The sequence below is a fragment of the Eretmochelys imbricata genome, chromosome 14 (assembly GCF_965152235.1).
Source record: "Eretmochelys imbricata isolate rEreImb1 chromosome 14, rEreImb1.hap1, whole genome shotgun sequence".
Classification (NCBI taxonomy): domain Eukaryota; kingdom Metazoa; phylum Chordata; order Testudines; family Cheloniidae; genus Eretmochelys; species Eretmochelys imbricata.
In genome coordinates, this window is record NC_135585.1 from 13,865,015 (window position 1) to 13,888,460 (window position 23,446).

The 23,446-nt window shown below is 53.9% G+C and overlaps 1 protein-coding gene across 2 annotated transcripts; it reads right to left on the bottom strand.

Annotated features, from left to right (window-relative positions):
* Positions 1-258: 258 nt before the first annotated feature.
* Positions 259-23,294, bottom strand: XYLT2 (xylosyltransferase 2). 2 transcript variants are annotated; one of them, XM_077833122.1, is made up of 11 exons: positions 23,160-23,294; positions 11,280-11,751; positions 10,534-10,709; positions 8,146-8,348; positions 7,388-7,468; positions 6,806-7,022; positions 5,144-5,320; positions 4,115-4,377; positions 3,822-4,017; positions 2,474-2,807; positions 259-1,277 (listed from the first exon to the last, which is right to left on the bottom strand). In XM_077833122.1, exons 1-11 carry the CDS (start codon positions 23,292-23,294, stop codon positions 955-957), a joined length of 2,577 nt encoding a protein of 858 aa, XP_077689248.1. In that variant the 3' UTR covers positions 259-954. The 2 variants fall into 2 exon arrangements, with proteins under 2 accessions (XP_077689248.1, XP_077689247.1); XM_077833121.1 differs by having other exon boundaries at positions 11,280-11,754.
* Between the last annotated feature and the right edge of the window lie 152 nt (positions 23,295-23,446).

The window sequence follows — 23,446 nt, forward strand, 5'->3', positions numbered from 1 at the left end:
CACACGAGAATCACCTGCAGGTGCGAACGTTTGGCACAGTTAGCAGCCCCACTCCAGGGAGCCTTGGCACTCGGCTGCTACAGAGAACCCGACTGACGAAGTGCCCTGTGGCGAGCGAGAGGGGAACCGACTTCATCCAGGGACGGCAAGGTTTGATTCCCAGCAGCCACCACAAGGAAATAATCCCCTCCCCCCCCCGCCCCCCCCCAAGCCACCAAAAGAACAAAGTACATTACAGCGAAGGGGAGATGAGTCACAGATTCCCTGGCCAACGAGGGCCTTTGTCTCTATTGCACTTTGCTTCATATATATTTATCTATATATTTATAAAAATACAAACTAAGGGGATAGGGTGGAGGGGGATGAGATGCAGGCATCAAGCCAGCAGCAGCTCGTCTAAGAATACGGGCAGGACAGCCCCTGCCTCTGGTGCTCCCCACATACCCTTGTCCCCAGAGTCCTCTGCCAGCAATTGCTCAGGAATGTGGAAGATCAGCAGCAGGAGTCCTGATCCTGCAGAAATTCAGCCACGGACGGGGAGGGGCAGGGCAGGGGGCATGCCGAGGGTAACCCAGAGCTGGCAGATCAGCTGGGCTCCCCCCAAACACCCGAGTCACACCTGCATGGATTCAATAAATACGCCGCTCCTCCCATAGGCCAGCGCCCTCCATGTGCCCGGACGATGGGCGCTTCCGCATGCTCTCTTCGGCCACTCAGTGCCCATTCCTGGGAGAGGTGGGTGGGACTCCTGTTCCAGCACCTCCCCCCAAAATGAAACAGGAAAGTTTTTCCGCAGCCCGAAGGTTCCTCTCTTTCTTCCCCGAGTGAATAAGGTGCCATCTGACGGGATGACAGTCAAGAGAATCCCCCCTGGGGGCGTGTGTGCTTCCCTCCCCCACATTTGCCGTGGGGGACGCTCCCTTGTTCCGTTTTATCTGCCCCAGGTTGCCCCTGCTACCTCAGTCGCCCGTCAGGTTTGATGGCCCCCAGTTCTGATTTGGGGTCTGGGGAAAGCGAACTCCAGGACGTTTTGCTGCACAAGTCCAAGGAGGAGCAGCTGGAGGGGCTGCTCACGCAGAGATCCGCCACCGACCAGAAGCTGCCGATGCTGCTGTCTGTCCAGTCCTCCAGGGCCTTGCCCGTCAGCTGCGCGTTCTGCAGAGCCTCCTTCTCCACCTCATCCGAGCGCGGCAGGTTCAAAATCCCACCCAGCCCCTGGAAGCTCTGTTCCATATACTCATTGCGGGGGGGACCTCCATGTAACCAGTTGCTGTCATCTGGGCAAAAACACAGAGGGAGAGGTGATTGAGAGACAGGCAGACCCAGTCCCCAAACCTCCCACCATGCCCCTTGAACACAGTGGAGAGGCGCTCACCAGCCCGTTTCTTAACATGCCACACCCAATTGGAGCAGAGACCACCCCTGCTGGACACACACAGATCGATCACAGGGGGATGCGAGAAATAGGGAAACAGGTTAGGCCAGGATGCTCAGAACAGGATGGAGCATGGCATGCTGGGACCTGTGGTCTCCATGGGCCAATGCTCCACATTAACAGTGAGAGGAAGCCACAGCTCACATGGCAGAGTTCTCTGGCTCGCATTTGCAGTTGGCTGTTGCACGATGCTTGTTGGTCATTTCCTCAACAACTGGCTGGGCCGTGGCTGCGTGGAGAGCTGGTCAGGACGGGGGGAGGTTTGCCCCCCCACCCCAAAACCCAAAATTTCCCAGGTAAGAACTTTTCACAGAAACGACATTTTCGGTTGGGATGGACAATTTCCCAGGCAGCCTTAGCTGCAGGTCTAAAGCTAGCTCACGCCAATGTGGATTCTCAGGGCCAAACCTGGCCTAAATGGATGCAGCTCTACTGATGTCAGGGGAGTCTCTCCCATTTGCAGCAGCCGAGAGTAGGGCTCGAGATTTCCCCAGTGACAGGTGGCGAAGGCTCTGTCACAAGGTCGTGGGCTCAGATCACATCTACAAGGCGAGGTACCGCACGGCAAGCCAGGGTGTGAATCTACCGTGCGCCAGCTTGCTGCGCAGTAACGTCCCAGGTGGGCAGTGCCGTGACAGGTCTGAAGAACCCCGCAGCACCCCAACCCGCCCTCCGGGGCTTTCACTGCACTGGAGCAGCATCCACATGGGACATTTGTGCACGGCAAGATGGCACACTGTAGAGTCACACCATGGCTTGCTGTGTAGACCAACCCCAAAGATCCTGACGCAGATCAGCCCACCAATGGCTGCTCGGTGGCCCGGTATGGAACAGGTTTGGTGGTTTTCAGTGGTGAAGGAAAAGCCACCAGGTACAACTGACCCCTCTTTGTTGCTGGTCTCAGCAGAGGACAAGGGTCCCACAGGCCACGGAGACTGAGCCTCCCTCCCTGCTGTAGACGGAGCCTGAGGAAGCCTGGGCTGGGCTGGATTGACTAGGCGTAGGATGTGTCCAGCAGGAGGCAGCCCCTCCCCTTACCTTTCCCGATAGGCTGTTTGCGGTTGAAGGTCTGAGGCACCACCAGGAACTGGTTCTCTCCGAGGGGCTCCCAAAACTGGAGGAGGCGGATGGTCCAGACACCAGGGCGCAGGGGCCGGTTGAGAGGGGGCTTGTACTGTGTGAACTCCGCTTCCGCATCCACAGTGATGTCGTAGGACGTGGCGATGACATAGGTGGGGTCGATCCAAACCACGGTGGCAGTGAGGTTGGGCCCCCGGGACCATCTCTGCATGGCCACTGGCTCATCGAAAGGCCCAATCAGGCCCCCGAAATTCCGGAAGATCCTCTCCTTGGGATCCCACTCTGTGCCCACCTGCAAGGGGAGAAAGGAAGAGTGAAGTCAGGATGGGGTGGCACCAGGCCACAGTCAGCCAGCGCATGAGGAAGCATCAGCCACCTCTGTTCTTACATCACACTCCAGAGAACGTGTTCCACCAGACTGGCAGGAGAAGGCAACACAGTCTCTCCCCCGCCGGCCTGGGCTGGGCCTCAGATGCCGGAAGGAGCTCAAACACTCAGAGAAAGCAGCCAAGCTCACAGCAGTTGTGGCTGCCAGCCCAGCCCCTCAGTAAATAGGGTGTGTTGCCTCAGACACCCCACCTCAGGGCATTTCCCTTGGTGGAGAGCATGACTGTGGGACGGCACTGCCAACGGGTTTCGGGTGCCACATCCCAGTCTCCTGTGCCCTCCCTTCTGCTCGGGTAGAGACCCCAACAGGAAACCCACACCTATCCCTGCACCGCGCTGTCCCATCCACACTCCCTGCCTGCCTTAGAGGAGCCAGAGACACACAATTGCATTAGACACTGCAACAAAGCTGCCAATCAGCTACAAACTCACAAAGCTGGGCAGCAATAGCCCTAGCCCCTTCCCAAGGGGGCTTCAGACCCCACTCCTGCCCAAGCAGCCGTTTCCCACTCCCTGGCTCAGTATTTCCACACTGGAGTCTTTCGCCTTCGTTCCCGTCCAGCGAGACGCTCCCAGATCAGAGACCAAATGGCTGGGCCAGGGCTTACGACTTTATAAAGAGGCCATCTCCAGCTGATCCCCTGCCCCACTTGTTGTTAACAGTTACACATTCCAAGGTCAGAAGGGTCCACTGTCATCATCTAGTCTGACCTCCAGTATAACACAGGCCAGGGAACGCCCCTGAACAATCCCTAGGGCAGAACTTTCAGAAAAAACACCCAATCTTGGTTTAAACATTAAGATAAATCCAAGGTAGGCGAAGTTTGTGGGCGGGAGAATGGGGGAGCTGGAGGGTTTGGTGGCAATGGAAGGGAGAGGGATGACCAAGGCTGGAGAGGGGAGCGCGTAGGTGTCCTACCTCCAGATTCTGTAGCCGGTTAGTTTGTCCTCCATGACCTGCCAGCTTCAGAGCCCCTCGTGGCATCATCCACATCTCCAGAGACTCCACCTGCCCCATCCCAGAGTTCTGCACCTCCTGCATCACCAAGTAACCCTGGAAACGGTCGTCGTAGAAATACAGGTGCACGCTGGATGGGAAGCCATGGAGCTCAAATCTAGAGAGAAGGGACCATTGACACGCTCACAATCCCACAGTGCTGAAAGGCGGCCCTACTGCTCAGAGCCCAGATCCGGGATCTCAGGGTCTCCTACCTGCAGTTTCTCTCTGCCTTCTGCATCTGGGATGAGGTCATTTTCTGCAGCCCTAGCCTGGAGAAGGATGTGTACACAGTCAGGATGAGATCACTGAGCCCGCTCAGCCTGTCCACACGATCATAGATGTTCTCCCAATAGGCCTTGAGGGCTGGCGTGTTGGGTGGGTAGTTACCGTAGAGGTGAGAGTCCAAGATCTCCAGAACTTCCTGATTCACCGTCGACTCAAACTTCCTGGCAAAGAATGTGGGTCTGGAGAGTTGCTGAAAAAAGACAGGTGTTCCCGACAGCATTGGCAATGGCTAGAGCGACAGAGAAATGGACTCGAGGCTGACAAACAGCAGGAAACGCAGCCAGTCTATTTCTACTGCGCAAGCCAAGAGAAAGCAAAGAGCCAACGGCGTAAATCATGAATTAGATTGATTAAAATTCTTCCCACCGTTATCAATGAAAACACTGCTCTTAAGGCAGATCAGTTTGTTTTCCAGAAATATTTGCAATTTGATGGTATCTCCTGGAGAAGCCTGCTACTGACAGGCCTTATTTCCAATCACTTAGCCCTGCAACTTAGGAGTCCACAGATGAACTCCTCACAGAGCCCTAATGGGGCTCTGCCTGGGTACAAAATTCTGCCTGCATGGCTCAGATGGCTGGATCAGGACCTTCGATAGCACAGAGCCAGGATCTTAGTGCATGGTTAGCAGAGATTAACTGCATTTGGGAGGACTGTGTGCATTTCTTCAGAAGATCTCTGACTTGCCCTGGTCAGCCTCACGTTTGCAAAAGAGACAGATCAGCACCACATTGAATAACATTTCTCCTAAGAACAATTAAGGTTTTAAAAGATATTTTTGCTTAACCAAAGCCTGTGGGGGAAGGAAAGATGAGCTGCTGTTTGGAGGAGAGTGCGGGGTGGGGTGGGGGGGGGGCAGGAAATCTAGGACTGGGAAGGGAACCGCTTGTAGGACTAAAGAAAGGGGAGGGTGTTAGGGGAGAGAAAGGAGAGGGGAGGGAGGGTGTCATTTTCACCTGTAGCCGCAGGAAGTCCTGGGGTTTGAAGTCATTTGGGGAGCACCCACACCAGTCGACTATGTGTTTATATTGGCACTTACAGCCCAGCTTGCGGTTCCAGTTTGTCACCCGGAGGTTGTTGTCGACAAGAGTCTCACAGGCATGGCTGTTCTCCAGGATGGTGTGGAAAAAGGACTGCACAGACAGAGAAAAGGGCAAAACCCACCAGAGATGCAGCAAACCCAGATGATGGAGATCACTGATAGTCCCATCCCCCCCTTCCCAAACACACACCTCCAGCCCACCCCTTTGTGCCTTATCCCAGCCGGAGGAGACTTCAGGCATCAGCTGTTTAAACAGACAGAACTCTGTGGGTTTAAATGGGACAAAAGCCCCTAATGTTTCCTGTCTGCAAACCCCTGGGATTCCCAGCTGTCCCCCTCTCATAACGGATCCAGGGGGCGGGCTGTTCTACACTCACTCCATACAGATTCCCAACACACTCCCCCGAAACAGACCATCATGCCTCCCAGTGGCTCGTATCCAGGGGTCTTTGCAACTGATGGAAGGTGGATAGAGTTTAAAAAAGGGAGTGGAAAAAACAAAGGCACTTTCTTATTCAGCACGTCTGCTTGCTGTGGGCCCGACTCCCCTGCCCCACACGCTGTGCAGCCATGGGTACCCATGCAAAGCAGGAGGGAAGTGCTACCAAGGCAGAAGGGCAGCACTTCACACCCCCTTTACAAAGGTCTCGATGGCTCCACAGGTGCGGGACCTGGGGCATCAGACCCTGTACGGCGCGTCACGGACGCACACGGCCTTGGCTCCCGTCCGCCCTGCGGAGCCAGCAAAGCTCCAGTCCAGTAAACCTCAAGGATTATCCCCAGCAACCTCTGTGCAGGAGCTCCCCTTGCAGGGCCTTTATTCCTGGGGCTGGTGGAACAGGGAAAGGCAGAGCTGGGGCCCAGGCTGTGTGTGTGGTGTGGGCAGGCAGGGAAACCAAAACACAAAGCAGCTGCGGCTCTGGGGGCAGTTCGTTGCTTCTGAGACATCGTTAGGAGAGAGAAACGTGGAACCTTCTGACGGCAGCTACGTGGTCACTGGTCTGGCTGGGGTGGCTCTGCATTCAAGCTTCTGTGCGAAAAGGCATCAAGATCCTCAGCACTGTGAGAGCCGCTGAGCAGGGGCTGGAAGCACCTAACACAGGTAACCGAGATGGGTCGGCTGTGGAGCCTGCGAGCCTGCCACCGGTAAGAGCCAGAGGGCTTGGGGCCTATTTCACTTCCGCCAGGGCCCAGCACGCCAGGGGTGAGCTTAGCAATGGGGGAATGCAGGGGATTTCCAGCTGTGCTTGGCAAGGTCTCCGCAACTTCCACGCCCCCATGCCCACCACACACCCTGTTCCACGCCCCTCTTCCAGTCAGTCTCTCTCACACACACACACACAGCCTCGTCCACACTCAAAAGGATCTTCAAATGACAGGACGTGAATGGGAAACAGTTCAAGGGCTTTATCCTGCTGCCATCAAAGCCGCTGGGAGCTTCGACATCAATGAGAACAGGATCAGGCCCCAAGGCAGGATAACTTCCCCAAAAGGAGGAACACGATTCAAAACGGGAGAGACTCCTGGGAAGCCAGCTCCGAGCCCCCCGCCCCGGGGAACCTCCCCGCCCACCCACCTCGGCGGGCAGAAGCGTGTAGGTGTAGAACTGCCGCAGCTGGGACACCAGCTGGTCCTCCGTGTAGACCACGTACTCCACAAAACTCCGTGTCAGCGCGAACCAGTCCGAGCCACCGTCCACCACGATGCCCTCCGGGATCTGCCGCTCGCCCAGCCGCCACATGTGGGAGTCGCACTCGTGGAAGAGGCGGTCCAGGCCCTGCTTCTTAATGAACCTGCGTAGGGACAGGGCGGGGTCAACAGTGCGTGGTCTCTAGAGGAACACACATTCCCGACTGCCGAGAGGTCACCTCGCTATCAGGAGCGGGGGCATTTCCCAGTGTGCGGCGACAAGGCCAAGGGCAGATCCTCGGCTGGCGTGACTCAGGGGAGCTCCATTACAGCCAACGCCGATTTACATGGTGGCTGACCTGGCTCATTGTTTGTACTGCTGTTACAGGGACGGATGGAGGTAGGCCTTGTTCTTTCAGCTGCTTGGTATAATTGGCCCAGTGCCCACGTCTTCTCAGAGTTCACCCCCCTGCCGATCTCTATCCCAACCCCAGTGCCAAGCGCCACTCTGCCCCCACACACGGGTTACCTGGCGTTGTCTCGGCCGTGAGACTTCAGGAAGTTCTTATCTCGGTATTTGGACAGGAACGTCACCAGCTCCTCGTTGGTCCTGCAGGGAACAGTGATACGAAGGAGAGCACGTTAGCGGCGCTGGAGTGCGAGCTGCAGCTGCCAGGGCTAAATGCTTACACGGAGAGGCTGCGATTTGCAAAGCCACCAGATGCTTCTCCCCCGTGCAGCACTCACAGGGCAAGGGACAGAGGAGGATGAACTGATTCACCCTAGAGACTCCCAGCAAAGGTATTGCCCTCAGGGATCGGTCCTGCTTTGAGCAGGGGGTTGGACTAGATGACCTCCTGAGGTCCCTTCCAACCTGGATATTCTATGATTCTATGATTCCCAGCCAGACACTCTGCTCTTCTGCAGAGATGGGATCAGGCCTGGGGCTAGAGCAAAGCTGCACTGCCCCATCCCCCAGCCGCACGCTGCCCACTGTTGCCAATGGGCCTCCCACACCCCACATGGCTTCTCGTTCACCAGCTGACGGGGTCAGTACAGACAGGGCTCCCCAAAACCCTTCTCGGGCGCGTGGGTTCCATTTCCACCCCTCATTGCCCCTTAGCTCTCTCCTCTTTTCCCCCTCCCATGCGGCAGTGGGGATCTCCAGTGTCTACCCGGGGGGGGGAGACACCAGGCCGGGTGCAGAGATTCCAGCTCCTGCTCCATGGCTCCTTCCCTCCTGGCTCTCTTCCCCCGACCCCAGGAACCCTCCCTTCCCCGGCTGACCTGGTTGGGTAGTCAGTGGCGCTCAGGTTGATGAAGTAGTCCCAGGGCCAGTCCGTGATCTCCAGCAGGTCCTTCATGCTGCGCAGGTACATCTTCAGCAAGCTGGCGCCGCCCCAGATGGTGACCATGCGCCAGGGCGTGACCCGGATGTTGGGGTACTGCTGGGCCAGCTCCAGGGCCTCGCGGTGCAGGTAGTTGGAGCGCTGCAAGAGCGGAGGCTGCAGCTCAGGAACTGGGCTTTCCAGAGCACTGGCACCCAGCAACACTGGGACTCTGCACTGTACTGCCTAGTTACGTGGGGTCTGATTCGCTCAGGTGCTGGGGGGGGGGGGGGGGCGGTCTAAAGCTCCCGCTGACTTCCACCAGAGCTGCTCGGTGCTTCTGAGAATCTGAGCACGTCACCAAAGCTGGTATTACTGCCCCATTGTACAGATGGGGAAACTGAGGCACACAGAGACTAAGCGACTTGCCCGAGGTCTCACAGCGAACCAGCAGCAGAGGCAGGTATAGAACTCAGGAGTCCTGACTCCTGGTCTCCTGCTCTAACCATTAGACCAATTTTGCCTGCTTGGTACTTCAGTCTCTTATGGCTGGTGCCATGGGCCTCCCAATCTGCCCTCATGACAAGTCTCTGTGCTGGGCCACTGAGCCCTGCCTCCTACTCCCCCGGGCACGCTCTAATCAGCTGCGACGTTTGGGTCGGCTCCAAACCTCAGCCCCATGATCAGAAGCAGGACCAGCGCTTGGAGAAGTCTCACGGTGGAGCTTGGACTCAGGGCACAGACAACTGACTGGGAAGCTAGGACAGGTCTGACAGCCCGCTGGGGTCGCCCAGAAAGGAAGGTGAGGATGCTGCAATAACCCCCCTGCAGCACCAGGAGTTCTCACCTCCCATCTCAGTGCTAAGAGCTGAGCCGCTCAGCTCATTTGTGGTTTACAAGGGATGGCAGGGCGGGGTCGGTGTTTCACCGCTGGCCTAGTATTTTGCATGTTGATTGGACTTTTCTCATTCTGGTTCCTCTCCCCAGCCCTGGCAAATGCTCATTTCCTCTCCAGGATTGGGGAGGGGGAGAGTCCCTTGGTGGGCTTCTTCTCCACGGAGGGAGGGCTCATTGGAGAGCAAAGGGCCGGGGGATTTGGGGAGGGAAGCCTGCCCCAGGCTAGCTCGGGAGAGTGGGGTGGAATGTCTCCTGTCGGAGTGGAAACCTCCAAGCTGACAGGACACCCAAGGGGAGTTTGGTGAGGACAGGCAGCCAGATCTCTGGGAGGAGAGCAGAGCATGGAGGGTCAGCTGTGAGAGAGGCAGGGAACAGATCACTGCCTTCCCAAGGCAGGTAGGAGGGACGGGGAAATGGATCCAGTCCCTCTGGCACCGATGGGGGGGAACACAGGGGGAGGAATGGATCCAGCCCCCACGCCACAGATGGGGGTGGGGAACATGGCGGGAGGAATGGATCCAGCCCCCTGGCATGGGCTGGGGGAGGGGAATGGATCCCAGGGTCCGGGGCAGACGTGATAGGGCAGATGAAAGAACATTTCCCACGAATTCATTTCCCAGGGGAGCTATCGTAGGCCCATGGGGAGTTAGGAGCGGAGAAGGGGCCTGCGCGGCACTCTCTCTGTTTAGACGGGCTCCGTGCTAGGAGTCTGACAGCCCCCGTCCCAGGTCACACGCTTTGTTCCAATCTTCATTTGCATCACACAAAGTTGTTCCTACCCTGCTGCTTTGCTGAGCTCGTTCCTCCAGCCAGCGAGGGGCCTGCAATGGCTCGGCCCACAAGAGTCTGCTTTACAGTGACCAGGAGCAAGAGAACATGGCCAGGCCTCCCTCTCCCTTAAGGTCCAGGGCACTGTGTCCCGCAGACGTGGCCAGCATGTTACCGACACAGGCCCCTCACCCCTTCCTTCCTCCCCTCCCGACTCAGCACAGAAGCCTTCTGTGCCCACCCCAGTGCCCTGTCCTCCCCAACCCCACCTGCACCAATGTTCCCCTTTGCCCCGCCACCCATGTGCTACCCAGACTCACCCCTGCCGTGGGCTCACCTGCGGATGTCTCTGCAGCATGCGTGCTCCTGGGGGCGCCTTGTGTGACCCCTGCTTATACAGCAGGGCTCTTTGTCCCCCTTTACTGGCTACACTATGTACAGAGGCTTAGCCAAGTCTGTTCTGCCCCCTAGCTAGCAGCCTGACCCTTAACTCCAGCAGTAGAGGCTGTTGCTTTCAGAGCCCAAGGTCCAGGGTTCAGTCCCTGCAGCCCATCCGAGCAAGGGCGTCGTTACAATTGCGTCCTGCCAACTTCAGGCACGTCCTCCATCGCCAGCACAGCTGCTGCACCCGAGCGTCTCCACCCGCCCCCTCCAGCAGCGAACCCCCCTCCCCGTCTCCTACCTGGTCGACGTGGATGTAGAAGTAGTGCTGTTTGTGGTACACAGCCTTGATGAGCCGCTTCAGCTGGCGGACGGCCCTCCCGTGAACGACCAGCATGTACGCGACCCGCACCGGCTTGCTCGCGGAGGCCTGCTGTGTCTTGCTCTCGTCCCACTGGATCACGGGGCTGACTTTCCCTGCGGGGACAGAGAGCAGCTGCTCACTGAGCCAGCAGCTGGGCTCAGCTCACCCTCTCGCTGCGGGAGAGAGGAAGGGAAGTGGCCATCGCTCAAGACCCCTCTGCCAGCTGTTCTCTTATTGCAGACTACAGAGTTCCCTTACTGCCCAGCCCCGGTGTTACCGTCTTCCCAACCTAGGGCTGCAAATTCAGATTGCCACAGTCCCCAGGGCCTGATCTGCCAGAAGAGCAGGCTGCAATCACCCCCTATCTCCACTACCGGAGGTGGGCTGTGAGGACTCTGAGGGCCATCATCCAACGTGACCAGGATGCTGAGTAAGTACAACACGGCCTGCTGGGATGTGTAATCTCCATGGGACAGTCTTCTCCATTAACAATGGGGGTGGATGGGCACAAGGCAGAAACACGGTGGGCTGCATTTGTGATTTTCCTTTGTAGTGAGTGAACCCACCCAGACAAAGTAGCCTCGCTTAGGAGGGAGATTCCTTAGGCGAATAGGCTGGCACTGGATTACCTACCACCTTTGGGGGCTCTGCTGATGCTCACTGGCAATCTCGGAGAGACTCACCTGACAGCTGGCAGTGCCGGGGCACAGAGTGGGGCATCAGATTCCCTGCCTGGTGCAGGCACACCACATTGGCTATCTCCTGCTGGCACTGCTTGGTGCTGGCTCTCGCTAGCGCCGAGAGGGCGTCTTTGCCAGTGATCTCACACTTGGGGGCGAAGCTGTTCCCGGTGGGCTGGGGAGCCCCCTCCACGCTGCCTATGTCGCCGTGCTGGAAGACGGCCAGCTGGGCATCCCCATGCAGCTCTGTCCAGTTCCTCCTGCCGGAGTCGTCCTGAGCGGCGGGGAGCCTTCGCCCAGGTTTGTGTTTTGTGGTGACGGCTCTCACCACCTTGGCCACCAGCACTCCAGGGCCTTCTGGGCGGCCCTTCCACCGCCCATGCTTCCGGCTCGCGCTCCCCCGGCGACCGGCTGAGCTGTCTGAATCTTTGGAGCCTTCACTGTTTTCGGGCAGCCTGGCCTTTTTCTGCCGTCCCTTCTCCAAGTTTGATCGGACACAAAACAGAGGGAAAAACGTTAACTTGGGCATCACCATATCTCTTGCAACAGCCTCCTTACTGTTAGCAGCAGCTCACCCTGTTACAGAGCCTTCCACCCCAGCATATGCTGCAGACATGCGCTTATCTCACCCCCCTGCAAGGGGGTGAATACTGAGCAGCCCCACTGATACACAGGGAAACTGAGGCACCGCTTCTGACTTCTGCCATGAGCCCCACACAGCTGAGGGATGTTTGTGTTGGGAGTGGGGGTGGGGGAAGACAATCTTGACCTTGAGATAAAGCTCTAGTACAGCCAAGTCCAAAGAGGATAAGTGACTGGCCTGAGGTCACAAAGCAAGTCAGTGGCAGAACGGGGAACAGAACTCCGGAGCCCCAACACCCCCTCTCCTGTTCTCGTTATTATAATTATGAGGTGCCATGGGAACATGAAGGTATGTCTATGCTGAGTCTACTCAGACTCAGGTTTGAGCCTGAACCCCCCTACCGTCCACATACAAATCAGTTTGACTCAGCTCAGCAAGTCCTCAGGACCTGGTCCTAGGACCCATCCAGGGAGTGGCGCTGAGACCTGGGTCCAAGCCCTGTCATTTTGCAGCATGGACGCAGCTCCAACTGCACGCCCGAGTCGGAAGGTCTGCGTAGTGCAGCCTGGATGCTTTAGCAAGGCTGTGAAGCCCGGGGTCCCGCAACTGGAAGCCCAGGTGTACAGCGCTGTGTGGATGCTCAAGCGTGGGCTTGGAAGCACCAATTTAACAAGGGCAGGTCCCACAGAAGTGGCTTTACAGTGCCGTGTAGACATACCCCTAGAGGGCCCCGTTGTGCAAGGCGCTGTACACACTCTCAGGGCAGGCCCTCACGACAAACGTGTATTGCCACTGCAGCACTTCTGGCGAAGACGCTCCGAGCTGACGGGAGAGCGCTCCCCTGTCGGCTTAGTAACTCCAACTCTGTGAGAGGCGGCAGCGGTGTCGCCCGGGAGACGCTCTCCTGCCAACACAGCGCTGCCTAGACAGGCGGTGAAGGTCGGTACGACTATGTCGCTCAGGGGTGTGGATTTTTCACACCCCTGAGCAATACAGTTATACCAAAGTAAGTGTGTAGTGTAGACCTGCCCCCAGTGAGAGGCAGTCCCTGCCCTCAAGAGCTTACAATCCAGCTAGCCAAAAGGAAGTATTATCATCATCCCCATTGTACAGACGGGGAATGGAGGCTCAGCCGGATCACACAGGGAGTCTGTGGCAGAAGCAGGAACACAACCCAGATCTCTCAGGTCCCAGTCGAGTGCAAAACCACAGGCCTACCCTTCCCCTCTGAGTACTCACTACCACAGCTTTGCACATAAATAGCAATTGCATTTTCCATGTGCTGAACAGACATTAAACATCCCTCACAATCCCGTCAGAAGGGAGACAGGACCAGGGAAGGCAGGCATCCAGGAACTGCTGTGGTGGACACACTATAAATACACTGTGGTCTCAAAGCAGGCGTGCAGAACTCTGAGCCAGCAGGCGTGGATTTTGTTCCTAACAAACACTGCCACGACTTCCAGGGGGGGCCTCAGGCAAGTCAACTCAGTTTCCTCATCTCTTACATGAAATTAGATGAAGGTTTCTAACCATCAGAAGAGAAGTTCTGGAACAGCCTGCCCAGAGGAGTAGCAGGGGCAAAAAGCCTACCTTGTTTCAAGACTGAGATTGATACCTTTATGGAGGGGATGGTATCACAAGCCTGCCTACAATGGCATATGGCTCATCCGTGACTGCTAGCTCCAGCAGCCGGAGATTGGACACTAGATGGGGAGGGCTCTGAGCTACTATAGAGAAAATTCTTTCCCAGGTGTCCGAATGGTAGCTTTGACCTACATGCTCAGGGTCTAGCTGATCACCATAGAAATCTTCCCCCAGGTCAGACTGGCGAAAACCCCTCAGGGCCTCTGCCATTCTCTGCAGCATGGGGCATGGTCACTTGCTGGTTTGAACTGGAGTAAATGGTGGATTCTCTGTAACTTGAAGTCTTTAAATCATGATTTGGGGACTTTAGTAACTCTTCCAGAGGTTAGGAGTCTGTTACAGGAGTGGATGGGTGAGGTTCTTTGGCTTGTGATGTGCAGGTCACACTAGATGATCATGATGGTCCCTTCTGACCTTAAAGTCTGAGTCTACATGCAGCTAATACTAACGTGCAGTGTGTCCTTGGAGATCTCCAGGTACAAAGCCCTGGCAAAGGGTTATTATTTTACCAATGGGCTAGTGGGCCAATTACTTGATCTCTGTGTCTAAGGTCACACAGTTTGTCCATGCTGGATTAGAACCCACGTGCTTTAACCGCACTTCTTGTCTTTAGGAGCGCTGGCTCACCGAAGCTAGCTTGTAAGCTGGGATCTCCAGCTGCTTTGAAAATCCCCAGAGCAAACTTTCCCAAGGAGCCAAGCTGATGAGTAAAGGGCGATGTTAATTACACAGAGTTATTTCTGCCATGCTGGCTGATTAGCAGACATGATTTAGCCTTGGGGAGAGAAAGCAATCGCTCCTGGAGGCGGTGAAGTTTGATGGTAAGAACAGGTGATAAGACATGAGGGCTGGGCAGCCTCTCTGCTTTGCAATATTAGCCACTGTCAGAGACCGGCCACCAGAGAAGACAGTCCACTGGGCTGATCCAGCAGGGCCATTCCCAGGTGAATGCTAAAGCAGCTGCCTACTGCAAGAGCCGTTAGGTCTCGATAGGCTGTACCACATTTGAAGGCCAGGGGCCAGGTGTGGGGCAAGGTAAAGGGATGTCAGTGCAGGATGCGGACAGGGGAAACACGTCTGTTAGTAATACTTCCTGTGCCACGGAAATGATGGATTGCCGGTGTAACAGCAAGAGAGAGAGCGGGTGAATCAGTGGGTCCACCATCGAGCTCTGCTGTGCTAGAGGAGTCACAACTGGAGCGACTGGACACACTTTCCTTGGTTACCATAGGCCAGTGAGCTTTGCTGAAGCCTTTTGGCTGGCACACGCGAAGTCTGCAGTGCCTGGACAATGCCTCAACTCCACCCACAACAGCAGCTGCCTTGGCATTTGGCAAGTATTGATTACACCTCAGAGTAAGGTCACGAGCTCAGGTCTGGCTGATAAGGGCACGGACAGGCAGCCTGAAGCGCTGCAGCTGTCCCAGTTCCGCCAGTCCCGGTGTGACCCCACAAGACTTTGCTTTGTATCTGAAAGTTACCCCAACGCTGCATCTCCCATCCACAGAGCTAGGTGCAACAGGACAGATGCTTCAGGAGACCCAGAATGCAGTGGGGCAGCTACAGACACAGGGCATGTTGTGTGCTGATGTGTGGGAAGAGCACTGCCGAGCTGATGCATTGGTTCATCACCAGGTTGAGAGATCAAACAAATTACTTCATGCAAGCAGCATCCTTCAACAGCTTCCTTACTTGGCATAGTCTGCTGAGAAGGGCCAACCCAAGGGAGATGGGGGGCACAAAGATGGGGGCTTGGAAACCCAAGCAGCTTCCAAGACCTGGCTATGCAAACGTCAGTTCCTAAATCAGCTGAAGTAAAGCCCTGAGGTCTCACTCGTATCAACAAACCACTTTATTCAGAGAGCTGGTTAGTGAAACGAGACTGTTCCCCAGCCACGCAGGGATCACATGGCTAGTAAAAGATCAGAGGTGCTGACCAACGGGTCAGTTCTAACATGCATCTGTCGGCAATGCTCTTTCAGCAAGACGAGCGCGAGGAAGGTTTAAAACTTCCCCATCTCCCACTCCAAGCATGCATCACAGAGCCCAGAACAGGCAGAGATAACAGTTCATTAGTCACCACGCAGGACCATCTGTTCAGAGAGTTAAAAGCCTGTTTTCTCTGTACAAGTGTCACAGGAGCGGAGAGTCCGGGAGGAGACTGACAAGCGAAGAGCAAAGGTGTTCCACATTCTAGAGCTGGCGCTCTGCTTCCAGGAGGCCAGAGAAAGCCTTGACACCCAGCAAGCAGAGAAGGAGACGCACCTGGAACTGGCTGGGATGAGGGTAAGGCAGAGGAGTGCGTGCAGGGCAGATTTCAGAACTTCTTGCCCAGACTGGCTTGAATTTTCCTTTTCCCCTTCAAGGCATCAGGAGCAAAATCATTCTGTTTACTCTGAGATTTGAGCTCCCAGCAGCATCCACGGAACCATCTCTGTTCCCAGCCATGCTCCCTTCAGTCTCCCACACCCGGGCCCTGAATATCACCTTCCGACTGATTATGCCCTTCAGGATGGAGCTGTTTTTCATACCATGCACACTGGAGCTCCAGTGACACGGCTGGGAGGGGAGATGTTGCCGAGACATCTGTCCACTGCTCCCCCCATTTCTTCCTCTCCTCCTCCTGTGCTTTCAGCACAGAGCTCATGAAATGCCACCACATAGTTACAGTTGGATTCTTCCCTGCCAGAAGGAGCCTGTGGTCTGGCCCACGGCTGACAGAGCGTGCCCAGCTCTCCTTCTCAATAGCAGAAATAAGAAGAAATGCCCCTGTCCTTCCTCGAGGGGCCAGTTAATGAGCCCAACAGTCCCTAATTACTGCACCATACCGAAGTGATCCTTCCACCCCAGCCAGGAAGTGAAAAGGAGGAGATTACTCCAGTCATGTCACTCAACTGTATTTAAAACTTCTGCAGAACTTTTGGCACAGTTCCCAGAATGAGCTCCTTGTCTATGCCCCCCCCCCTCCAAAATTCCTGTACCCTGCCAGGAGGTCATTTCCCTAGGATCCCCCCCCCACACACACCTTCTGGGTCTAGACTTCTTTCTCATCAAACATACATGCTGTGAGGCTGGCGTGTGAAGGAGCAGAGCACTTGGTGCTGTAGTAGATCACGACCAGCGAGACTGGTACGACGAAAGGCTGACAAAGGGACAGTCTCTCAGGCTCGTTTCTAGCACATCCCTTGCCAAGCTATCTACACAACACCTACAAAATCCAGAGTGGCATGGAAACTGCCCACAAGGAACTCCCCTCCTCCAGAGCGACAGAAAGATACTGCAGTGGCGAAATGACTAAGGAAATCAAGATCTTGTTTCAACTTGGTATTTCAAAGGATTGATTTTTCCTTGTCTCATTCCCTTCTGATCATCCTCTGTTCCTGGGGGAACAGGAAAAGGGATAATCACTCTGCTCCCCTTTGTCTGTCTAGCCTATTTGCATTGTGAGATCTTTGGGGCTGGGATTCTCTCTTACTGTGTGTACGTTCAGCACCTGGCACAACAGGGCCCTGATTTCAGTTGAAGCCTCTAGACACTACCGGAATATAATAAGACAATTACAGCTCTTCAGTCTGCACAAGTCCTGATATCAGTAGCACAACTGACTTCTGCCCCTCCTGCTTCTGGGCCTGCCTGCTTTGAAATACGTACCCCCACGAGGCAAGCTAATACTGGATGAGGATTGGAGATCCATCACAAAAGACATTTACTAGCCTAGGCACACCTGCTCTGATAACTCCCCAGATTCCAGAACCTGCACAAGACCCATGTTCCTCATCTGTTCCACAGCTTGGGGGTTCTGGAGGCTGAACAATTTGCATATGGTCAGAGCAGGGGAGCAATTCAATTCTGCTCCGCGTTTCTTCAGGTCATTCACAAATATGTCATGAGAACTGCTGACGCAGAAATATTCCTAGAAAGGGTCTTTTGCATTCTGAGATTTAGAGGAAAACAGTCAGCTTAGAAAACCATTTGTAAACACATTTCCTCCCCTGGATTACGAACATTATTATGGTTTAAAGAAATGTTCGATTTCAAATTTAATTTACTTTTCACCATTGATGCCAACTGTTCATTTTTATTTTATTTGGTGCATTCCCTTCAGTTTGGGCAATGAAAACAGGACTGGTCCATTTTTAAGCCTCCTGTGACGTTGCATTTGGGTTGCAGCCACTACAGGGAAAGAATTAAATACAAAGGCGGGAGGGGAGGGTTTTTTTTTTCCACTACAGAACTAAAATCCTATGCTGACATTTTTCAAAGCTACCAAGGACATTTGAGAACCCAATTCCCATTAATGTATGCGACTCTGAACCCCTCAATCTTATGCCTAAAATGGGCTCTGCTGTGTCTCTTTAAAAGCAAGCTCTTCGGAGAAGATCTGTGCGATTGTTACAAGTGCACTGACAGAGAAGGACATTTTAGATGGAGCTTTTTCCTGATCTCACTGTACTGGGTGTGAGACAAACACCTTGTTTAGTCAAAGCCTAGATCCATTTGGATTGAGGATTATCAAGCCAAGAGGGAAGATTAAATAAATGAATCAGACATAATGGACCTTTCCCAAATCACATTTCCTCCTCCGCATTTACAACGATATTCTGTGGCTTACCCAAGCCTTCCACACATTCAGGCCTGAACTCTCCTAAAGGGGCCACCCTGCCGTCGACCTGTATGCACATAGTCCCCAGTTAACTTTAGGGGAAACGTGTATGTGCATCCAAGGGCAGACTGTGACTTTAAGAGCAATACTTCAGCTGCATTGCAATTTGGAGGAATCCCAAGTAAATATAATAATCCAGAAAGCTGCGTGATGCCCATAGAAGGATACATACTTGAGTGGGTTAGATACTCAGTGGGTTGGGAATGTGACAAGGAGCTGCCCAGGGAATGGGAACAGAGTACAAGGCTTTTCATCTCTAAACCTCTCATTTGCATGGAGCCCAGGCTGTTCAGTGGCCCATGTGAAAGGAGGTGGTCTTGGCCCAGTTCCTAGCAGACAGATACCCACATCGTGACAGTCATCTCTGCAATCCCTTGTGGCTAGGCCGTGCTTCGAAGCCAAGGACTGCACATGCTATGGAGGCTGAGCTAACTTTTCAGTTTCCAAAAAAAAAAAAAAAAAGAAGGAGTACTTGGGGCACCTTAGAGACTAACAAATTTATTAGAGCATAAGTTTTCGTGGGCTACAACCCACTTCATCGGATGCATAGAATGGAACATATAGTAAGAAGATGTATATACATCACACACACACAAGGTGGAAGTTGCCATACAAACTGTAAGAGGCTAATTAATTAAGATGAGCTATTACCAGCAGGAGAAAAAAAAAACTTTTGGAGCGATAATCAAGATGGTCCATTTAGACAGTTCACAAGAAGGTGTGAGGATACTTAACATGGGGAAATAGATTCAATATCTGGAATGACCCAATGCATCGGATGAAGTGAGCTGTAGCTCACAAAAGCTTACGCTCCAATAAATTGGTTAGTCTCTAAGGTGCCACAAGTCCTCCTTTTCTTTTTGGGGATACAGACTGAAACAGCTGCTACTCTGAAACCTGTCATTTTTCAGTTTACAGTTGTTCCTACCCAGGGTTGAGGAATGCAGGCCAGGTGGCCTGGAGGAAGCTGTCACTGCTGTTCTCAGCACTGTACAGTACCTGCTGTGTGCACAGAGCCCCTCAGTGCCCACAGCTGTCAACCCAGCACCTTCCGTGAGCACTGCAATTTCAGGGTGCGCAACAATGACAAAACCTTACTCTGGGTCTGATTGGAAAAAGTGAGGAAGACAGTAACTGCAGCTGCCATCTAGCCAGAGGGGTAACAAAGCTCTGGGAAGGGGTCTGCTGGCTCCCTGGGTGATGTGGGGCCTTCATACTAAGGGGCTGTGCCTTATTTGTTGCTTTTGGACATAGATAGGAACTGAACACTGAGTGCCTATGCTATAGCTCTTGGCTGACAGTGCATCCCTGGGATCAGCAACAAGAGCCGCAGCCCTCTTGTTCTCCCCAGCAGAAAACAGCAAACAGCCACAGCGTTGGCTCATTTGGGTAAGTCACTTTGAGATTAGGGCTATTTCCCTCCCTGGGCAAACTCTTTATGGGAATGTCTTGGCCGGGCTGCTCTCCTTCCCTTTTCCCTACACAGCCACTCACACCTGCACCCCTGTCAGCGAGCTGTAAAGATGGCCGTACTGGACCCCCGAACAGACAGATTCAGTAAAAGCCAGCGACCTTGTTTGCATATTGAGTCTCCGGCTGAGACCTCCCCCATGTCCTGTATTTAGAGTTATCTGCGTGACACCTTCTCTGAAAAACAGAGCAAAAAGAGCTGGGAAGGAAGGAGAGAGGAAACAGACATCAAGGGAAGCTTCCTGCCAGAACAACCACAGCTATAAGCAGCTGCTTTGAGAGCAGCTAGATGGCACAGTGGGTAAACTCAGACTCATGGGGGGTGCGGGGGAACGCTGCTTCACATTCGGGCTTCGGCTGCAAACAGTCTGATTCTTGCTGCTGCAATAAACAGCTTCCGATGCTCCAGGGCATTTTAAGGACTAAAGCAAACTACCACTGGCAGATGTCGACAGGGCCAGCAATACTGGGACAGAACATTCATTAGGGACTGGGAGAATGAAAAGGCTTTAATTGATTAAGCAACTAGAAGAACCCATACTCTCCAAGCCCTTCAGGTCTGAAAAATTGGCTGGTAATCTTAGGAGCACAGGATCTCCTGGAAGATTTCTGTTGCTTTCAGCTTTGCCAGAAATACCCTGGTATTCTCAAAAAGAAAAGGAGTACTTGTGGCACCTTAGAGACTAACCAATTTATTTGAGCATAAGCTTTCGTGAGCTACAGCTCAATTCATCAGATGTTACTCTGAAACCTGGTATTCTGGCTCCTCCAGTCCCAGCCACGGTCAGGAAGTGCAGAGGCATGTGGAAATGAAAAGCTTTTTTTTAAGAAAAGTTAACTGAACTACCCTGGAACCTGCTAACAGGTTCAGGTTTTGAGCAAAGGCTTAGGACGGCTTTTGCTTCCCCTGAACTAGATCACCTGTCCCCTAATGTCCATCACACCAGACCAATGAGCCAACCACACCTCACATCTCCAGACAAGACGACCCTGGGCATCAGCAAAACCTGCCAATTTCCCAGTCTGATTTTGGGAAGGGATGTTCAGGAATCAGGTAAATTCTGACCCAGTATAAAAGCCAAGAGAAGAGGCTTCTGGAAGGAATGGAGACTAAACATTTCTTTCCAGAGAAAGGCACAAGACAGACCGACACAGGATATTATTAACACTAGAGAGTTCTCAGAGTGCTTTACAAGCATTAGCTAGTTAAGAAAAGACCAAAAGGCAGAGCCAAATCTGCAGCTCAAGAATCCCCAATTCTGTCCCAATCTCTCCCGCTCCCCACCTCGCAAGGCTCCCAATGTCTTAGTAGCATGGGAGATTTTTCTTTCACTAACTTTTATTCCATAGCTTCAATTAAGTCTTTCTGGGACATAAGGCTCCAGAAGCCACTTGGTTTTCTGGCACATGGAGATAATAATGCATGGTAGGTGCAGCTCATGAAGGGGTCTCACTTCCTGTCCACCCACCCATCAAATCAACCAGCATCACTCACAACAGGGCACACACAGCTGCAAGTTAGACTGCTGGAAGTGTGACAACTGTAGACCATGCTTACCTTCCAAAAATACTTGGATCCATGCATCTCTCATGTACCATTGCAGACCCTACAACCATTTCTGCATCTCTGCCCAGTGCCCAAGGACAGCTGACCACGTCTTTGCTAGTCCCATGAAAAACTGTGGACTCCTGGAAAACTTCCCCTCCACTTCCACCCCACCAAGCACCAGAAAAGGCACAAAATCCATTCCCTAAAGAAAAGGTGGAATCCTAGTGCCCCCAGATATCACAACTTTCTAATTTCTGCTATCCCCAGAATGCCGCTATGCTGTAATACAACCGCAGCATACACCCATGATCCCCAGCTCACGCCCTTCGTCCTTGGGGCACTATACAGTTCTTCAGCCTGCCCTCCCTCAAATCTCCCCCATCCCAGATTTTACCACTAAATCATAGTATATTGGTCCTCCCCACAGTGAATTTAGTACTTGTAAAAGGTGTCGGATTGACAGGCCTGGACAGACAACCTCTAATCAGCGGTAGAACAGGAACACAACAACAGACAGCAAGTGCAAGCACTTTCTCAGGTTGACCCAGATATGCTTCAGCCTTAGATCTAAACGGCGAAGAGGCTGGTTAAGTCTCTGTGGCCCATACAGTTCTAGGCCTCCCAAATGAGACGGCCAGCAAGGGGCTCAGTTATCAGGCAGACACTTGGCTGTGAGAAACTACACTGAGACCATCAACTCAATCACAGGTGTCTGACACAAATGGGATTTAGTCACAACTGACCTGATCTGGGTTTGACCACATACAACAGGCAGAGACATAATCCATACTCTTGTAATAAACAGACCCATCTGAATGAGTGACCCAGAGGTCAAAACCTTCATGTGAAGGATGAGACAGTCTGGTCCAGAGAACTGGCTTCTATTCTCCACCAGCTTAGTACGTGACCTTGGGCAAACCACTTCACCTGTCCTTGCCTCAGTGTCCCCAGATGTAAAAAGGGGATGAGGGAAGTTCACTTGGATTCATAAAGCACTTTGAACATCTCAGATGAAAGGCAACGTATAACTGCAAGGTATTATGATACCATCATGATACATACTAATATTCCTCCCCATATCAGCCTCGCAGAACAAGATTCATGGTGAACTCCCCCCTTGCTTGGAAAATGTAAGATTCCAACTAATGGTATATTAACAGCCCTGCTCTTACATCAAAGCCCTGATTTCTGACAGTCTCACAACATCTGATCCTCTATATCATAATATATAGTAATATTTCTCTGGATCAGACCTTCTGAGTCTTACCTTACTGTAATGTCCTCCAGTAATTGCACCCTAACACACCCCTTACGCCAGACTCTCAGTTCTACCTACCCAAAGCCAGGTCCCACCCACTTATCCTAAATCACTAGAGCACCCCTGCCCCATATCACTCCCTCAGATCCTAATACACAGCAGCACCCCATCTAGCCCCCAAGACCTAATGCACTGCAGCAAGTTTCCATATTAGTCACCCCAGATCCTAATGCACGGTCAACCCCCCACATCAGCGCTCCCAGCCCCTGAGGCGCTGTGCTGCAAAGTAGCAGGATACAGGGGGAACTAGACATTTCCAACTCAGACACCCCCAGGCTCTAATGCACTGTAACGCCCAACCCACCAAGACCCTGGTGCTGTAACACCCAACCTCCCGCAGCCTGATGCAATCACCCCATGCCAGCTAGCTCTAGATCCTAATGTGCTGCAGCCCCCCCACCCAGACCCTAGAGCGCTCTCTTCCCCCTAGCAGATGCCCCAGATCCCAAAGCACCATCTCCCCCACATCAGCCACCCCAGTGCCTAATGTACTGTCACACCCCACCCCTCGCCCAGACCCACAGCAACACTCCCCCCCACCCCGCCCCGAATGCACCCCTCCCACCCCATATCTGCCCTGCCCCCGCTCCCCCAGGCTTCGCCCCCTTCCCCTGCCCTCCCGCCCCAGCCGAGCCCCCCACCCCTTCCCTCACCTCGCCGTGGTCGTCCTCCTCCAGGCTGCTGAAGCTCCACACCACCAGGCCCTGGATGAGCAGGATGGCCAGCGCGGTGGCGATCGCCAGCTTGTAGCGGCGGGCCAGCTTCTGCAGCCGGGCGCTCGCCACCATCTTCCTTCCAAGCGGCGGGGCACGGACGGGAGCGCGCCGGCCAGCCAGCAGCCAGCCAGCCCTGCAGACGGCGGGCGCGAGCACGCACAGCGGCGGCGGGCGCGAGCACGCTGGGGGAATTGGGGAAAGGGAGAGGGATGCATGTGATTCCT

What these genes read in the sequence shown, in the direction of transcription:
- XYLT2 (XM_077833121.1), bottom strand. Translation starts at nt 23,294, where the DNA reads ATGGTGGCGAGCGCCCGGCTGCAGAAGCTGGCCCGCCGCTACAAGCTG. An exon ending in TCTACATCCACGTCGACCAG is followed by an intron (nt 8,349 to 10,533) that starts GTAGGAGACGGG and finishes CCGCTCTTGCAG; the next exon opens with CGCTCCAACTACCTGCACCG. An exon ending in AGGACTTCCTGCGGCTACAG is followed by an intron (nt 4,378 to 5,143) that starts GTGAAAATGACA and finishes GTCTTTTTTCAG; the next exon opens with CAACTCTCCAGACCCACATT.